General features: G+C 48.6%; 2 protein-coding genes across 4 annotated transcripts; one reads left to right on the forward strand and one right to left on the reverse strand.

Annotated features, from left to right (window-relative positions):
• The first annotated feature begins 6,347 nt into the window (after positions 1 to 6,347).
• Positions 6,348 to 10,911, forward strand: GRPEL1 (GrpE like 1, mitochondrial). The gene is made up of 4 exons (XM_044442935.1): positions 6,348 to 6,430; positions 7,521 to 7,686; positions 8,511 to 8,592; positions 10,092 to 10,911. Exons 1-4 carry the CDS (start codon positions 6,348 to 6,350, stop codon positions 10,436 to 10,438), a joined length of 678 nt encoding a protein of 225 aa, XP_044298870.1. The 3' UTR covers positions 10,439 to 10,911.
• A 1,381-nt stretch (positions 10,912 to 12,292) lies between these two features.
• Positions 12,293 to 17,510, reverse strand: TADA2B (transcriptional adaptor 2B). Of its 3 annotated transcripts, none has more exons than XM_044442933.1 (3): positions 17,236 to 17,510; positions 14,846 to 15,772; positions 12,293 to 13,685 (listed from the first exon to the last, which is right to left on the reverse strand). In XM_044442933.1, exons 1-3 carry the CDS (start codon positions 17,503 to 17,505, stop codon positions 13,416 to 13,418), a joined length of 1,467 nt encoding a protein of 488 aa, XP_044298868.1. In that variant the 5' UTR covers positions 17,506 to 17,510; the 3' UTR covers positions 12,293 to 13,415. The 3 variants fall into 3 exon arrangements, 2 of the variants coding, with proteins under 2 accessions (XP_044298868.1, XP_044298869.1); XR_006415974.1 differs by having other exon boundaries at positions 13,618 to 13,685; positions 13,896 to 15,772; XM_044442934.1 differs by having other exon boundaries at positions 13,422 to 15,772.
• Positions 17,511 to 17,580: the final 70 nt, after the last annotated feature.

Consider the following 17,580-nt stretch of genomic DNA (forward strand, 5'->3'; position numbering starts at 1 on the left):
CCCCCCCCCCGGTGGCCTCCGGGTTTGCCCTGCCAGGCGAGGGGGTGGGCTTCCCCATGCAGGACCCCGAGGGGTGCAGCGAGGAGCGCCGGGCTCCCTTGGAGCGGCTCGCTCCTTCCCGGCCCTCCTTGGCCCGCGTCCTCGGCGGGGCAGAGACCTCCCTCCCTCCCCTTCTCGGAGCCTTGCCACCCCGCCTCGTTATTCAGCGCGTTTTCTGGGAACCATAACGGATGGTTTTCAGCATCGCACCATTGCACCGTGGAGCGAGAGCCCCAGTGGGAACACAAAGATCTCCCGGAGCGTCAGAAATCCACGGCTTCCACCGTCACCGGAGGGAAGTCATGCCAAACCTACGCTGCCTGGCCGCAAAGCTGGGTTCAGGCACGCTGGCATTCATCTGCGGAGCACTCAGCCTGCTTTCAGAGCAAGTTCTCCCTCGGAGGATTTCTCTCCAGAGTAGACGGCCACCCTCTCCTTTCTCGAGTACGGTCCTCCACGGAATGTCTCCACTCTCTCTTTCTTTCTTTCTGGTCAGATAACCTGCTCTGCAGCAGGTCTTTCAGCCTTCCTAATCAAGGTTTGGATCTCTGGGCTTTTCTTTTTCACGGTCCTCTATTCCTCTGCGATAGTAGCTTGTTTTTACATGAAGTTCACCGAGAAGAATTTTGGCCCTGTTTCTGTCACCTTTTGCTTCCGCCTCTCACCTGCTCTTAGCAATTCGGAGCATTTTTTCCACTCACTCATCCAGGCTTCTCCCTTTTGACTTGCTACAGAGAGAGTCCTTCTTGCATTCTTCCTGATAATGTCTCTGGTTCCAGTCCACAATTCTTCTGGCTCACAGCCAATTAAGCTAGGTTCTTTATGCAGGCTTTACATTCCTCAGGGTGTTATTGAAATCGTATTTTGGCACTTTTCAGCTTGACTCTGGTTACTGAAATTAATCGTTTGTGTTCCCAGCCACAGTGGGCTCCTGGCCTTGTTTAAGCCGCTTCTCCAGCTTCTTCGAATTACGCAGTCTTTTGGATTTCTGCACTGGTCGTCTAGGGCTGTCCATGTCTTCAGTCCTCTGATAGGTTGCCTGAAGCATATATGTATGTATGTATGTATGTATTTATTTATTTATTTGGAATTTTTATATGCTGTCCCATTCGCATAAGCCTCGGGACGGCTTCCAGCATTATAAATAAATACATACATATAAATACATACATATATAAAATCCGGAAACATCCTGGCACAAAATTAAAACCAATACATAAAATCAGTGATTATTAAAATATTGTTTAAATAAAAAGGTGTTGGCCTGGCGCTGAAAAACAAACAATGACGGCGCCAGGCGGACCTCTCTGGGGAGCGCATTCCACAGATGGGGCGCCACGACAGAGAAGGCCCTCCTCCGGGTACTTTGCCTCCTGATGTCTTTCACGGAGGGCTCCCGGAGGAGGGCCTCTGCTGCCGATCAAGGGGCGGGAGGACAAATATGGACGCAGACGTTCCTTTAGGTATCCTGGTCCCAAGCCATTAAGGGCTTTATAGGTGATATCCAGCACCTTGAATTGCTGCAAGAATATTTGCAAGAACAGATAGCTGGGCTTCATAGAGTTTTGTGAATTGCTCTCCTCCTCTGTTTCTTACCCCCAGTCCTGCTTCTCCCTTAGCGGTTGATTCCATTTTGTTCCCTGCTTTTGTGTTCCAGTCGCCCGTGATTTTCAACACATCATGTTTTGGTGTGTGATCAATTAATTTCCTCTTGGGTGCTCGCATAAAAGATGCAAATTCCTTCTTCTTCAGCACCTGTCATTGGAGCATAGACTTGAATGATGGTTACATTAATATGTTTTCCAAGAATTATGACTGGTATGATTTGGTCTGACTTTCCATTATAGCCCCTTAATTCTGCCCGTGCTTCAGAATTAAAGCTACTGTGTTTCTTCCTTGTTATTTCTGGCAATGGGTCCTTCTCATTGCATTAGCCACTGCATCAATATTGCAAACGTCCAAAATCCGCATACTAAGATCATGAAGTTAATACCTATACATCAGATACCAATGCCAGAATTCAAACAAGTGATTATGTAAAAAAATTAAACAAGTTTTTATAAGTGAGTATGTAAAAAATACAATTTTAAAATTGCATTTGACCTGATTTTAGTTGTGGTTGCCAAAATTTAGCTGACTTTGCCATCACCTGTTGATCCCGGTCCACAAGAAGAAAAAATGGCTTAACTAGCAAGGGACAAATTAACTCTTGACGTGCATCTCTACAGAAACAGCAAAACAGCAGTGCACGGGCATTTCAACACTATCACTACACCGGCTTGTATGGGTCTGCAATGGGACTCCTCTGAAACAACCCTCAAGTCACACTGAAGGCATGACATTAAGCTGGGCCCATGTAAGGGCCGTTCTGTACTCGGGGACACCTTGCACTCGCAGAGGCCATGTCACGGTTTTTGGACGGCTTGTTAAAAAGCGGTCATTCCAAGGACGTGTTTTTTCGTAGTGGCAAACAAATGTTTTGTTTTGATGTTCAATATCGCGCAAGAGCCGTTTAATAAATTCCTTGCCTTGCCGTAACCGATGGTCAATAAAAGATCAGGTAGCAGTCCAAAAGTGTGCATTTTGGTAAGAGATATTCAGAAGCGATACACATTTTGGTGCATAGCAAGATGAGAAATATTCAGAAGCGGTTTTGCCTTCTGCGCAGCACTAACCTGAGTTAGCCTGAGCGTCTCCGCCACTGTCTGAAACTCCTCGGCCAGCGTTGCCTTCAGCCACCGCCGCTGCCCTTCCAATTTCATTTGCGAGAACGGCAGTGCTTCATCTCTGTTTCTCTATGGTTTCGCTTTGATTTTTGGAAGTTACAATAACATATTGTTTGTCGAAAATCTTTCTGTGTACAGATGGCCTCCCCGAAGGGTTCCTGCCGACGGCTCTCCCTGGGCTCAGCAGAGGCCAGGCATAACGCTGGGCGGAACAAGCACGGCTTTTGCACAGATGGCACATTTCAGCGCAGCAGATCGCTCCCTCGCCGTGCCCCCACTCTCCCCCTGACCGTCCGCGGCTGGGGTGCTGCCACAGCTGGCCAGTGCGGCCAGTGCGGCCGAGGGCGGGCAGAGCCGGCCAAGCAACACGGCAGCTGCTGGGAGCACGAAAAAGTGCTAAGCTGCAAAACTCACAACGCAGGCAGGCGACAGTAGGTGCCTCTAGAAGCAGCCAGGTGGCGGTTCTCGCCCCCAAGCCTGGCCGCGAGGAAAAGGGGGCCAACCAGTCAATCGCCCCCCTCGCCCATTCTTCCTCTGCGAGGTCATCCTCACGCAGCAACGCGAGCCGGCGGATGACGTCCTCAAATGTGCTCCTTTCTCATTTCTCAGTGATGCTGCTGAGCATGTTTAGACATGTTCCTTTTAGGTTTCTTTGCTGATCACGCAGGAAACACCTTGTAGGAGGTAAGAACCAGACACAAATCTGTGTTATTTCATCTATAAGGAAAGGTTAGTCTGGGGAGGAAACAATATTCGGGGATGGTCTGATGAACTTGTGCAAAGGGAATGCTTGGAATGTTTGGTCTTTAGGCAACTAAACTGCTCTCGTTTCTTTAACTGTCATGTTAGCCCCTAAGAATTTTGATCTGCAGCAGACTTAATTTTTCTTTTCCCCAGAGAGCCCTCAGAATGATGTGGTTTCCCAAAAGCCTAGATGCTCGGGAAAGTTGAAATGCTTCCCCCAGCCTCAGTTTTGGCAGCTAGTGAGCCAGGGGGCCGTCAAAAGCCCCGGCCTGCTTTAAAAAGGGGGCTTCGACAGGGCAGTGGCGGGTTTTGGACTGGGCCCTGCTCGACCACGGCACAGCTCTGCCCCGAGGTCGTGTTTAAAAAAGCAGGGGAGGGAGCCATCGCTGCACGGTTCTGGGGGCGGCTCTGGGCGTGGGCATCGGGGCCAGGGTTGCGGAAGCCCGGTCTGCCAGGCGGACTTTTGAGGTGGCACCTGCCTGGGCACCTGCCCGGGAAGATTTCCCGAGATGCAGCTGGTCCTGCTGCAGAGAGGGAAGAGGGACCACCGGGCTTGTGGAGAGTCCAGGGGAGGCACAATGGGGAGGGCAGGCGCCAGTGTGGAAGACCTGGGCTTCCCGGGGCGATTGCCCGCGTGCTCCTCACGTGTAAGGCCAGGCACGGCCGGCTCCCAGAGGAGGGCACTCGGCCGTTTGAACCATTTCAGCCATGCTTGAAGGAACGCCTGCTTCCATATTTGCCCTCCCGCCCCTTGAGATCTGCAGCAGAGGCCCTCCTCCGGGAGCCCTCTGTGAAATTATTGATGATCGTTACTTGTTTTTCCGCGCCAGGCGAAGACCTTTTTATTTAAACAATATCTTAATAATGTTTAATTAACTATAGGTTTTAATTTGCAGCTGGAATGAATCGGGTTTTTAATTTGTATAATCTGTATTTTTGCACTGTGTTTGTTTATGTAAGCCGTCCCGAGGCGTTAAGTGATGGGACGGCATACAAAAACTCTAAATAAATAAATAAATAAATTTCCAGTAACGTTTGGCGTGCCAGCCAACGGCATCTCCATGTTCACGTCTGCCAGAGGTGGCACAGCGCACTGCCCAGCTGCCAACAATCCCGGGGAAGTCATCTCGGCACATCATACATGCGTGTCCAGCAAACGATACATTTGGTCTCTCATACAGAGCAGCTCTTCATTGCCTCGAGGACTGACCAGTGAAGGTGTGTTCCTTAATGTATAGGACATTTGAGTTGAAATACTGGGTGGAGATATTTTGTCTTGCTTATCAACATCTAAGAGAATATTTCTTTGAAACATCGTAGAAAATTATATAATTGTAATGGTATAATTAGATTTGGAACAGCCTGGGGAAACAGGAGAATTAAACATCACAATTTGCATTGCTATGAAATTGCTAATAAAATGGTGTGTTGTGTCACTCTCTCTTATAGACCTGCAAACAAACAAACCCACCCAGGAAATGTAAGTCCCACACACACAGACATCTGCTGTTCCGCCACGTAGCTGGAATGTGAGTTTGCAAATATAAATGAGATCTGGACAGGGCCGAAGGGAGTAGCAGGCGGCCTTGCAGGTTGGGAGATGCTGAAATTCACCTTGCTCATGGTTTTACTCTTCCAGTGGCCCTGAGCTCCTCTGTGAGCCTTGAGCGAACATCTTGGCTGGGTGCATTCTGGAAACTGCACACAAGAGCATATGCAACCAAGGCTGCGGTGGGGAAGAACGACGGGAGAAGGAGCAAGAACGTGGAGCGTGACCAAGACCACCGTGAAGGAAGAATCTGATTTGATCAAGGGAAGAAGGGCGATTGCAAAGCTGCGTTCAAAACTGAAGCAGCAGCGAGGGCATGGACTCAGCATCGTAGCTGAAGTGAAGGGAGTTTATTGATACACTGTGCTCAAAACAGGAGCTTTATATAAATGAACTTGTAGGTCAAAAGATGACATAAACACATTGGATAAAATGAACCTAGTTGCTACAGTGCAATTAAGGGAATCAACAGAGCAATGGTCAGCGGCAGCAGCATCGAGCAAGAGGAAAGCTGTGGTGATTGTAGCAATCCTGGCACCGAATTGCATATGAGTATCTTCTGCTGCAGGCATTTCAGCAGGACCGGAGGAAGCAGGGCCATTGCCCTCACCCAGCCGAGAGGCTTTTCTTGACTTTTCTTCCTCTTCCCTTCCCCTCCTGTTTTCCTTTGGTGCTGTACCTCCCGAACTTGAAAGCCGGGCAGATGGTTTCTTTGCCTGAGCAGCAGGATAAAAAAGTACCGTAAGGGCGCGATCCTCTGCATATTTAGACGGGAAAAAAGACCTAAAGCTTGCAGCAGGACCCAGCCAGGCAGCCGTAGGCTTTGTTGGGTGCTTATCGAAAAATAAAAATAAAACTTTGTCCTATATTGACGGGTCCTCCGCTCCACCTCCATGCTAAAGTGCTCTTCAGTCCATTTATGTATGTATGTGTTAGATTTATATCTCACCTTTTCCTTTTTGAAAGAACCCTAAGCGGCTTACATCACTCGCCGCGCGTCTTACTTCCGCGGCAACGGGAATAAGGGAGAAAAAGGCATGGCGGTACCCGCAATCGCTGTATCCGTTTATGTCCACCATTCCTAGGTCTAGGGCTACGCGGCGGCCCTTGCAGTGCGTTAGACGTCCGCCGGGCTCGCGGGCGGCGCGGTTGCCTTGCCGACGACGGCCTGCAGGCCCCGCCCGCTCCTCGGTGCGCCCGCCAATTGGCTGCGCGTCCGCGGGGGCCCGCCCGCCGATTGGGCCGCTGCGGCTTCCGCTTGTGCGCCGAGGAGAAGGCAGCGCGGCGACATGGCGGCGGCCGTCCGGTGTGCGCGGCGGCTCGTGGGGTTGGCGGCGCGGCCCGGCGGCCTGTTCGCGGGGCCCCGGTGGCGGTAAGGCGGAAGGGGGCTCCGCGGGGCGCGGCCGCTGCCCGGAGCGGGAGCGGAGGCGGCCTCGGCCTGCCGGCCCTCCCCCTGCCTGGCGGAGGCCTGCGGGGCGGGGGCAGGCCCGCCTGCCGCGTTCGCCCTGCCGCGGCGCGCGGGTTTGGTCCCCGCCAGCCTACGAGGGGCGGCCGAGGACGGACGGACGGACGGCCGGCCGGCCAGGCCCACGCGGCGGCGCCCTCGGCCGGCGGAGAGGGGCTGGCGCGCACGCCCCGGCCCCGCTCGGCTGGAGAGCTGGCTGGCGAGGCGGCGGCCCGGGCCACGCACTGCCCCCGCCTTGCCGGCTTGCTTCTCGCGCCCTTCCCCGCCGCCCCTTCCATTTCTGGCGGCACAGTGCGGGCGTGCCCCGCCCCGAGGCTCAGACGAGAATACCGTGGCTCCCCTGGAGACACACGCCCCTAGGGGCGCCTTTACCGTTGACAGGAGTGTGGCTCGGCAAGTGTACCTCCGCGTCGTGAGCTTGGCCTGCTCGGGGCTACTGGGGAGGCGGGTTATTTCGTGCATAAAAAAAATCATGACACCTATACAGCATACAGGTGACCCTGACGGCTAGAACGACCATAGGAACCATGGTCTACTATTAACCACCAAAGAGTTTGGTTAATCAAAACCGTAGGGAAGAGTGCATACTAGCACTTGTTCAAGGAGCATAATACGAGGCTCTAATTATTAAAAGATGCACAAAAGCATAGCCGCCTATGTTTCTAATCCACAGTGAATGCAGCTAGGTTGTTCATATCACCTGCAATGAACACTCAGAAGCACGGTTTCACTGCTCTGAAAGACATAGAGCTTGAATTTAATAATCCCTTGACTAGGGAAGGGACTAAAATTGGCTGGCCTTATCAGGTCTAATTGCTGATCATCAATAAAAAAATGATTGTTCTATAGACTTGCTGCATGATCACTAAGTACTCAATTTTTTGTGGTTTTTCTCACAATCAGGAATGAGAAAAAGGCTGCATAGACAAATTACACTACAAAAATCTGTTGCTGCAACGTGAACTAAGGTGTTATCTTAAACATGATTTTGTTTCAGGACTTTTCAACCACTTTGTACAATGACACAAGAGAAAAACACTGGACCAAAGTTGGAAGAGGAAGCAAATCAGAGTCACAGTGAACACAAGTCTGATTCTGGTTCTGCTGAAAAGATAGTAACAGATGAAAACACCAAACTGGAGGAAAAGTTACAAGAAATTACAGTAAGGATCCTTCTAGCTTGTCCAGTTTACACTCTCCAAACCACTTGGTGGGCACGTACGATACTCAAGCAACTGTCTAGTAACTGATTCAGAAATCAGGATTTGAAAGGGGATGCACTAGTTCTGTTGTAGGCAAGCTGCTTAGCCAGCGCTATCCATCTGGATACTAGTCTGTGTTCAGGTCCAAACCAACGTGCTGTTTTAACCTTTAAAGCCTCAGTCAGCTTGGGATCATGTTCCCTGAATGAATGTCTCCTTTATTTACCTGCACAGACATTCAGAGCATCATCTGAGGCTGCCTTCCAGGTGCGTCCACCACATGAGATAGATGGCTGTAAGAAAGGACCTTTTCAGTGGTGACGCCACTTTGCAGAATGCTCTCCACAGAGGCTTACCTGACACCTCAGTTATATTTTTGGCATTAGGTGAAGAACTTTTTGTTCTTGGGCATTTTATGAACTGTTTCAAAGTACTTTATTCTGCTGCTGGGTTTAACTGTATTTTATGTGCTGGATTGGTTTATTCGGCATATATTTGTTTTATTCCATGTTTCAGAATTTGAATTTAAGCTTTGACTGTATTGTCTACCGCCCAAACTTTGGCAGCAAGTTGTTGAAGCAAATTACATGTGTGACACAGTTCTGTACAGTGCGTTTGAATAGCATCCCCTGTGTGCAGTGCCATTGACAAAGCTCCAATTGCAGCCTTGCACTCAAGCTTTACAGGGCCGGTGGGAGGTGAGAACCAGGAGCAGATAAAAGATAATGCGTCTTGCCTGTCTGCTCCTCACTGGTCATTTAACATCACCCTTTTTCCCTTCCCAGGACAAGTATAAACGTGCGCTGGCAGATGCAGAAAATATGCGGCAGAGAACTCAAAAGCTGGTAGAGGAAGCAAAGCTATATGGTAGGTGTGGGCTTTACTTGTCAGTGCTAGAATGGAGGCGCAATAATGAAACTACAGGAAGCTTGGAAACTCAGAGAACATGATGCTTTAAGAGGGATGCATGGAAACCCATTGTGTAAATAGTTTCAGCTGTAAGCTTGTATCATTGGGCAGAACTATTGCTTCCTCTTACTGGGGCCAAGTGCAGTGGTGCCTTGGCTCATGAACTGAATCCGTTCCAGGACTCTGGTCGTGAGCCAAATTGGTCATGAGCCAAGTTAAATTTCCCCACAAGGTTCAATGTAAATAAGGTGAATCCTTTCTGTAACCATTTTTTAAATCTGAAAAATGTGAAACAAAGTGACAACAACAAAGATTGTGGCCATCTCCCCCCCCCCCAAACCCAAACCCCCCCCTCTTCCCCCCCCCCCCCCCCCGCCCAGCATGACCAAGATCACGCCTGTCATTCCTGCACACGCCCGTCATCCTGGTGCGCTAGGGGGTGGGAGGGAGAGACGGGCATGATCGTGGGCGCAATGTGGGAGGAAGAGACGGGCGCAAATAGCATGCTGAGGGTGGGGAGATGGCCGCAATCGCAGTTCTGTTTGTTGCAGGGAAGGCGTGCCTGATCAGAGGCGCACTCCTGCAGGAAAGATGGGCGCAGTCTCGGCCATCTCCCCCGCGGCTGCTTCGCTGCTCCCGTCTTTCCTGCAGCAGTGCGCCTCTGATCAGGCACGCCTTCCCTGCATGAATGGAGCTGCGATCGCGGCCATCTCCCCACTCGGGGGGGGGAGGGGGAGATGGCTGCGATCTTGGTTGCCCCCCAAAATGGTGTTTGCGACCCAAGTCAGAATTTTTTTTTTCGTGAACCAAGGTGCTTGTGAGTCAAGGTATCACTGTATAAAGGCGGACAGAGTTTTTCTCTTGAGTAACTGTAGAAAACCATGTCAGGAGATGCAGATTGTGATGCAGACCCCTCAATCCACCCCCCCAAAACCCCACCTTTCCTATACAGAATTAGATCTGTAGGAGGCCTGCTGTCAACTTTACAAACTTGTTCCGAAGAGAAAGGAAAATAATCATCATTTCGTCTTGTGCATGAGTTCCATATTGTATCTTGGACTTAAAATAAACCAGAAGCATTATCAGCAGTTAAGTCTTATGTTCTCGCTCTGTAATCATGTATAAAGACACTGGACTGGGTCCAGATGAAGTCAGTCAAAGTGTAATCCCGCCGATCACAGTGATACTTAAGTTGGTCATGGCAACTCCTAGTCATTTAAATGGGACCCAGGCATGACTCACATGGTCTGCGTCTTACGCATTTAGTTTCTGTTTGTTATGGCTAAATCAAAATAACTGGTTGAGTCACACAGACTTTGGCATCAGTAATCTTGACTAGTATATTCAAGCATTTCACTCCGAGTTCTGGGAGTAAATCTGAAATTGTTTTGTTTTTCAGTCAGTTGACATGCTTGCACATCTTTAAGGATAGTCTTTAATGTGGTTTCCCATTTTAGGAATCCAGAGTTTCTGCAAGGACTTGCTGGAAGTTGCTGATGTTCTGGAAAAAGCAACTGAGTCTGTTCCTAAAGAGGAACTCAAGAAAGAAAACCCTCATCTGAAAAGCCTTTACGAAGGTCTTGCCATGACAGAAGCCCAGATACAGAAAGTATTCAAAAAACATGGCTTGGTGAAACTAAATCCTTTTGGAGACAAATTTGATCCTTACGAGCATGAAGCGTTATTCCATGTTCCCATGGAAGGCAAAGAGCCTGGCACAGTTGCTTTAGTATCCAAAGTCGGCTATAAGTTGCATGGCCGTACTCTGAGGCCTGCATTGGTAGGTGTTGTGAAAGAACCTTAGCAGTCTGGTTCGAACAAGTGCCACACAACTGCTAGATTCCTGGATGATGCCCCGCTGAACACAGTGGTGATGCAAGGAAAGATGTAAAAGGCCAGACTTAATGATGACTGCAGCCGCACTGCAGAAAGCATGTTTTTAAAAGAATACAGATAATGTGGAGAGACTATCAAGACAGTAGTAAAAAAACTGCAGGTCCTTTGTACCCTCTGAGTAATTGTGTGATCAGGCAAAAGCATTTTGCATTGTAATCTGGCAGTTAAATAAGAATACAGTGTAGATTGTGTCCCACAATGAACACCTTTCAGTGTCATATGAATAGATCAACAGCAGCATTTTCGTTCAATCTTTTATGAACAGAGCATTGGACACCAGTGCGACAGCTACTTAAATGATTTGTTCTAGAAGGCATCTAATAATTGTATGACACGGAAACTACCCATATTTAGCTGAGTATTAAATATCATTTCAAAGTTGTGCAGTGTTAATTGCTATAAAAACTTACTGAAATAATTTTGAAGAAACCAGTAATTAAGTTCATTAAGTATCTGTTTGCATCTGACCTGCAGTTGAGTCCCGACACTGGCTTTCCTGAAATCCCTCTGGCACATGTTGAGTGTGGGAAGGCTGAAACTGCACAGCTGCTGGCCGGAAAGCAGAGAACCTCTTTCCGAGTTCTCCTCAGAGGGAAAGTACGTCTGTGCTTGTCTAGATATAACTGCCTAGAGGAAACTGCTGGTGTTTGTGGAACCCTAGCTATTAACAGCGTAAATTCTTTGGATGAAACAATATGATGCTTCCATTTAAACTCTGGCAAGCCTTTTGTACGTCTATATTAATTTACACTGGAAGCAAAGCCAGATCTTGGGATCAAGCTGTAATACTTATTTTTTTAAAACCCTGAAGAAATGGTGGAGGCTTAAAATGTGTGTCGGCTGATCCTTTCAAAAGATATAGCTAATTTTTACATGTTACACCCAACTTGTGGTGACCAACCTGAATTCCTCCCTGCCGTCCCACAGAAACCTCCATTGTGGCTGCATCACGCAGCCAATCATGGTTTGCGGAAGCCTGCCAATCCTATCCCAGGCATTCAGGAGCAAGCTGGGAAGCTTTGGAAGCCAAGTTAGCATACACGTTTCACTAGGCAAGGAAGCAGGTTGTAAATAAGCAATGGCCACCATTAGTTTCCTTTCTGTCACCCCAGTCGGTTACAGATCCCGTTCTTTAACGTAACAGGCAGATTCATGCGGCAAGCGATGGTGGGGCTTTGGTTCCGTCCTGCCTTTGCTGCTCTGTAGTGCCCCCGAATGTACTATTTCAGCGTAGTACATTCGGTGTTGCAAAACCAAGAGGAGAGACGACAGTGCCAGCAAGCTTTGCCAGTTGTGTTGTCCCAACCATCACTGCTCTTGCCAAGCGGCAAACCAGGGAGGGCGACTGACAACTCCCTGTGGGTGCAGCTGTCGGGCGGTGTCCCCCCTTCTCTTGCCCCAAAGAGCTTGTCTCAGACAGTCAGCCAGTCGATGCCCAGAGAGCAGCAGCCCTGCTCTGTCGATTCCACTGCCTGAGCACCAGCTGGGGGCTGGCGATGAGAGGGAGCCGGCATGCTTCTTACAGCTTCACACTCACCTAAATTAGGGGTAATTTGGCATTACATGCATATTGAATACCTCTTGCATTCTCAGACTGTATAAGTAATAGGCTCAATTACGCACATGTATCTTCCCTACTGAAATATCCTGACTATAATACTTCTATGTACTTGGCATGAACATACTTTTACAGTACATTTCATCTGCTAAGACAGAACATTAGTTCAACAACTTAGTTCTAAAAATCTTAATGAAACATTAGTGATATTAAAGTATTTATTCACTTTTTTTAGTAAAAGGCTTTGAAGGATGTTTCCTTTCAGTGGAAGTGCTCACTGTAAAAGCCTTACAGAAGTGTAATAAATATTCACACATTTAAACATTGTTCAGATTATCAATAAGTTATATTTAGCACCAGTTGCTCTTCCCAGGCAACAAGAAAGGGCTAAAACAAAATTTAAGGCTTACATAAATCTTGTCTATCCGTGAGATTCCTTGAAATGACCTATCAGATGTATTGACAGCACACAGGAGACTGCAATCAATTATTGAAGGATCTAGACCTAAAGAAAGTGGACATCTAGAGGTTGGCACCCATGAAACAAAGTTTAAGAGTTTTAAAATGTTAGTAAGAACAAGATGATGCCATTCCTGAGAGCTAGCCGCACTGAAGACAATGGGACTGAAGCAGGACTAACGGTACCCGGACAAGGGCCAAAACCTAGGGGCTGCACATCTACTATATAAACACCTCAAAGCTAGGGGTGACAGTTCACCTGTCAAAACAAACTAGCATACAGTTGAAGTCACATAAAACGAGGCAACGCCTTAACTTCTACCAGTTTAAAAAGAAGCACAAACAGAAAGGAACACTGCTTGTTTCCTCAGGCCTGTTGCACCGTTGTGGTGGTGGTAACTGGTGCAAAGCAGAAAGTGCCAAAGTTACTGATCTGGGGCTATTCGGGATTGCAAAGTGATCAACAGGTGCATTGGATCTACATATGCAACCGCCAGTAGAACCAAACACCACTGACTACAAATGGCATGTAATTTTTAAATGTTTCTCCCACACTGCATGGAGTAAATTAACATACAACAGAAGGAAGGTTGTGATAAACTTTCCTCTGATACAATAGCTTATTGTGTGGAGAAAACACTTAAAATGCAGTCTGCTTCTGGGAAAAGTTCCAGAATTCTGCGTCATGTGACTAGGGGCTTGGAACGCAGCGGTCTGGGAGCACAGAAAACTTAAGGCTATGGTCATAAGCACATTTACAAGGGACTGTGTTCTGCTAAAAGCCAGGGGACAGCCCGTGTGATATAGCCACCATGGTTGGCCAGAAGAACTCCCTGTAGACCTCAAACTCAGTAACGCGTGGCAAAGCTCACTCTCCAGCCGACCAGGTGAGAAGCATCGCTTTGGCACTGTCACCTTGACTTTGCTGCATGGGGCAGGGGTGTGGGGGGCAGCTGCCACACATCGAACACGCTTTCACCTTTAAAAGAACACACAGCAAAAACTGCCTCTCTCCAGCTTCAAGAGCATCTTCGAGGGTGGTGCAGGACACACTGCCCTTAGAAAAGGAGGCCACTGCACAGAGAAGACAAAAGTCCCCTTGAGGAGGGTAACGGTGACGTCGAACTTGTTCCGCCTGCTGAGGAAAGGCCAAGAGATGCGTGAGCGAGCCCCTTCCAGGCCACCAGCCCGGACAGCTTTCCTTGCGTCAACCGCTTGCCGTCACCATAGCATGAGGCACCTTAGTCTAAGTTAGGCTGGCTTCGCTTGCAAGCCATGAAGCCCAAGCTTGCCCAGTATGGGGGAAGGCAAGGGGGACGCTACATGCGAACCAGTCCGCTGTACATACCTGGTAGATGTCGGTTTGGCCTGGTTAGTTCCCAATAGTGCAGACTTGCCCAGGATGCATTCTGCGGTAGCACATGCCAAAAAACACAGTAGGCTTTACCATCGCCTATTTCTGTGTGAACAAGGAGTGTGCACAGGTGCCTCCCTGCAGTCCCTCTAGCCATAGGGAAAAGCGGCATTCTACGCACACCAGAGTGCCTGGTTAGCGACTGCAAGCTTAGAACCGCGGTGCCAATTGTTTGCCAAAGGCCACCCTCCACGCGTATCGCCATCACGGGGCGCTCAAGCAAGCGAGCTGAGAAAAGTTCTTAATGCCTTCTTCTGGTGTATCCACTACGCTATGCTCCCACCACACAGAACGCATTGCTTTGCCAGCGAATCAAAAAAGGATCAGCGCTAAAGATATCCAACGAGACATTTGAATTTCCTTGTGCTCTTGAAATTCAGAATCCAGAATTCAGTGGCACATGCAGGTTTACTTGACAGCAAGTGCCACACACTGTAGCGGAACTTACTCCCAAGTAAATGTGGAGAGGATAGCAGCATCAGCCACAAGCTGAAGGACCTTTCCCTCCACCCATGTAGCTCGTCCAGTGGCAGTGGAGCTCAGCAGCTACTGTCAGGGTACCACATTTCACTTTTGATGGTGAAATGGATCAACAGATAGTGAGCCGCCTCACCCAGTTTTTTTAAGATAACTTCCCAAGAAGGGTCACAAAATAAACTTTAGCATTTGTATGATCCAGGAGAGAAAATTCCAGTTCTAGAGGATTTTGAGAGAGAGTGTGTGTGTGTGTGTCTTTAAAGGCAGGGAAACGGACTACTCTGACCAAGGACAGGTCCTTCGTTCACGCCAATGCTACTTCAAAGTAGACATACAATATTTCAAGACGCATCCCTGGATATCCAACCACTTTCTGTTAAGAAATTCAAAATCCTTTTCTTTAGTACCTTATCCAAGTAACTAGGAAGGCGACTTTTTGATGGAATGCCCTGTCTCTTTTGGAGATGATCTTTAATTATAATCGTTTTAACAGTCACGTAACGTGCGGGACTCAGATTAATAGAGCTACAAAGTACTTTCTCTCGGTCAGATAAAAGTTCAAAGCCTGGGAGGTTTTCAATGGCAGCAAATTCCCCATCTTTACCATCTTCCTTTCCTCTCTTAGACGTACTAATATTTTTATTTTCTTTCCTTTTCTCTCGTTTATGTCTAGCTGCTTCGTATTCTGCAGACTCTTCCATTTTTGTTATACCATTCCGTCGATACCGCTGTAGTTCCCTGATCTTGGTTCGAAGGACCTTCTCCTTGTGCAAGTTTTCAAAGAAATCGTCAAACTCCTTACAAGACATAAACTGATAGAGAGACCTCAGCTTTAACCTCAGCTCTTTTTCTTCTTTTGTGATTTTGCGTTTTGCGGGTTTTTCTTTGTCTCTCCTATCCTTCCCTAAAAAAGAAGGTACCAAGTTGTAGTCACGGGCAATGTTCTTTCGTCGCTGCCTCTCCTGCAGTTTCCTGACGTACATGTCCACATGAGCTCTTTTTAATTCTATTTCCACATCGTCATCATCGTAATTAACTGAAAGACCACTAATCAGAGTCTCAGCATCTTGGTCATACTCAATCTCATAATCATCTCGAAGGGGCATATATCCCAGCTGCTGTTGTTCATCCACCGATATATCAAGGGGTGGCAGAGGCATGGTTAGGCTAGGAGAAAGCGGACCTCCGCTTGGACAGGTATGGTCAGTCACTCTGTTTGGGATTATGTCAGGGATGCAGGCTTTTCCGAGATTGCCGTGTATATACATGCTTACGTAGTGCTCCATCACTTCCTGCGGAGTCCGTGACGCTCCAACGTGAGCAGCCATGTCTTCCTAGAATAAAAACAAACTGTAAGGCACCATGACAAGACCATCCTGCACATGTGCTAAGTGCAGATCCAACTACAGTGCTGTTTCTTTGTAAAACTGGGGAGCAACTCTTCCAGAAGAAGGAAAAATGTGCTAACGGTGAATGCAAGCTTCTGTATGGCACCGTTTGTTCATCCTGATGGACTAGCCCAAACTTGCAACTCTTATTAGTACTCAAATAAAAATAAAACCCTAAAATAGAGAGAGCTGCACCCATTCCTTAATGTAAACTATGCCATATCTACAGAGGCCTTCTAACAAAGCAGAATATTTTCAGAGTTGCTCTGATGCAAGGTGAAAAATATTTTATTTAGCTTGCTTCCAACTCAAACAAGCTTGTGTTTAGCAGACCGCACCAAGCTTAAGCATTGGAATAGTCTCAAAGGAGCCAGTTTAAAGGCTTGAGATGGCATTTTGATTACCTTTAACGATAACACAAAATATGTTTAAACAACCTCAGATTTTATTTTGCAGTTAAGAAACAATAGCAAAATATTAAAGGTTTGGATACTGACTCTGAGACAGATACTCAGATGCCAAACAAAGTGAAAGATGCTAATGTATGTTACATTCAGGTGAGGCACAATTCTCTGCAGGTTTCAACCAAAAATTTCTACAACACCCAGCATTCTCTACCTAGGCTGGCTGGCTGGAGAATGATGGGAATTGTAAAATAATTATGTCAAACATGTATAGGATTAAGCTTTCAGGCAATTAATTTTCCTAACCTTCCAAGTGTGCCTCATCTCACCTGCAGGTCATGAAAGGTCATTTTATGTCTAACATAAACAACATAAATCTTATGAAATGTTCTTATATCAAATGTGTAAACCCAAATAATAAAGCAGTCTCTGAGAAATTAATTTGGATGCTTTGAAATGTTTACGGTTACAAAACCAGGGAATAAACTTACAAAATAAACTCTAGCAAGAGATACGAAAGGACCAGCTCTATTTGCATCCAGCCACATTTCAATACCCTACACTACCTACAAAAAAACAAGGGCTACAATGCCAAAGCCGCTTTTACACAGAAAAGCTGCTCAAATGGTGCAGATTCGCAATACACAAGTATTTTTAGAGACATGGATCCATTCCTAGCAAACGCATGACAGCTCTACAAACCAGGAGCGCAACTCGCCCGTGCCGCGATCACCGACGGTCGCAAGAGGACATGGGCACGGGCCACTTCAGTCGCGGGAAACCAGCCCCAAAGCGGGGCTGCGAAGGAGAAAGGGCCCGTCTCACGAGCCCCGGCAGCCAGACACGGGCAGGGCCCTTCCTGGAGCCCGCGGAGACCGGGGACAGGACCTCCCCCGGGCCGGGCCTTCCTTCTGCCCGCCCCAGAGCCGCGGTCCGCACGTACGGAGGGGAGGGGAGGGGAGGGGAGGGGAGGGGAGGGGGCCGGCCGGACGCGCCGCTGCTCACCCAGTTGCCGAAGCCGAATTGCTCGATGGCGTCCAGCAGGAGCTGCTCCTCGCGGCTGCTCCAGCCGCCCTCGGCCTCGGCGCCCCAGAGCGTGAAGCGCCCGCCGTCCACCAGCTGGTAGCCGTGCCAGCGCCGGTGCGGGCCGATCTCGGCGCCCGCCGAGAAGCACTCGGGGCACAGCTCGATGTCGGCGCACTCGGTGCAGCGGAAGCGCAGCGAGCTCACCTCGGCCAGGCAGTACACGCAGTACTTTTTCCCCAGCTCCGCCATCTTGCCTCCCCGGCGCGGCGGGCGGGCGGCGCGCGCCTGACGCCGCGGGCGCGACGGGGCCGCGCGCGCCCAATG

Source organism: Varanus komodoensis, unplaced genomic scaffold, assembly GCF_004798865.1.
Source record: "Varanus komodoensis strain SLA01 unplaced genomic scaffold, ASM479886v1 scaffold40, whole genome shotgun sequence".
Lineage (NCBI taxonomy): Eukaryota > Metazoa > Chordata > Lepidosauria > Squamata > Varanidae > Varanus > Varanus komodoensis.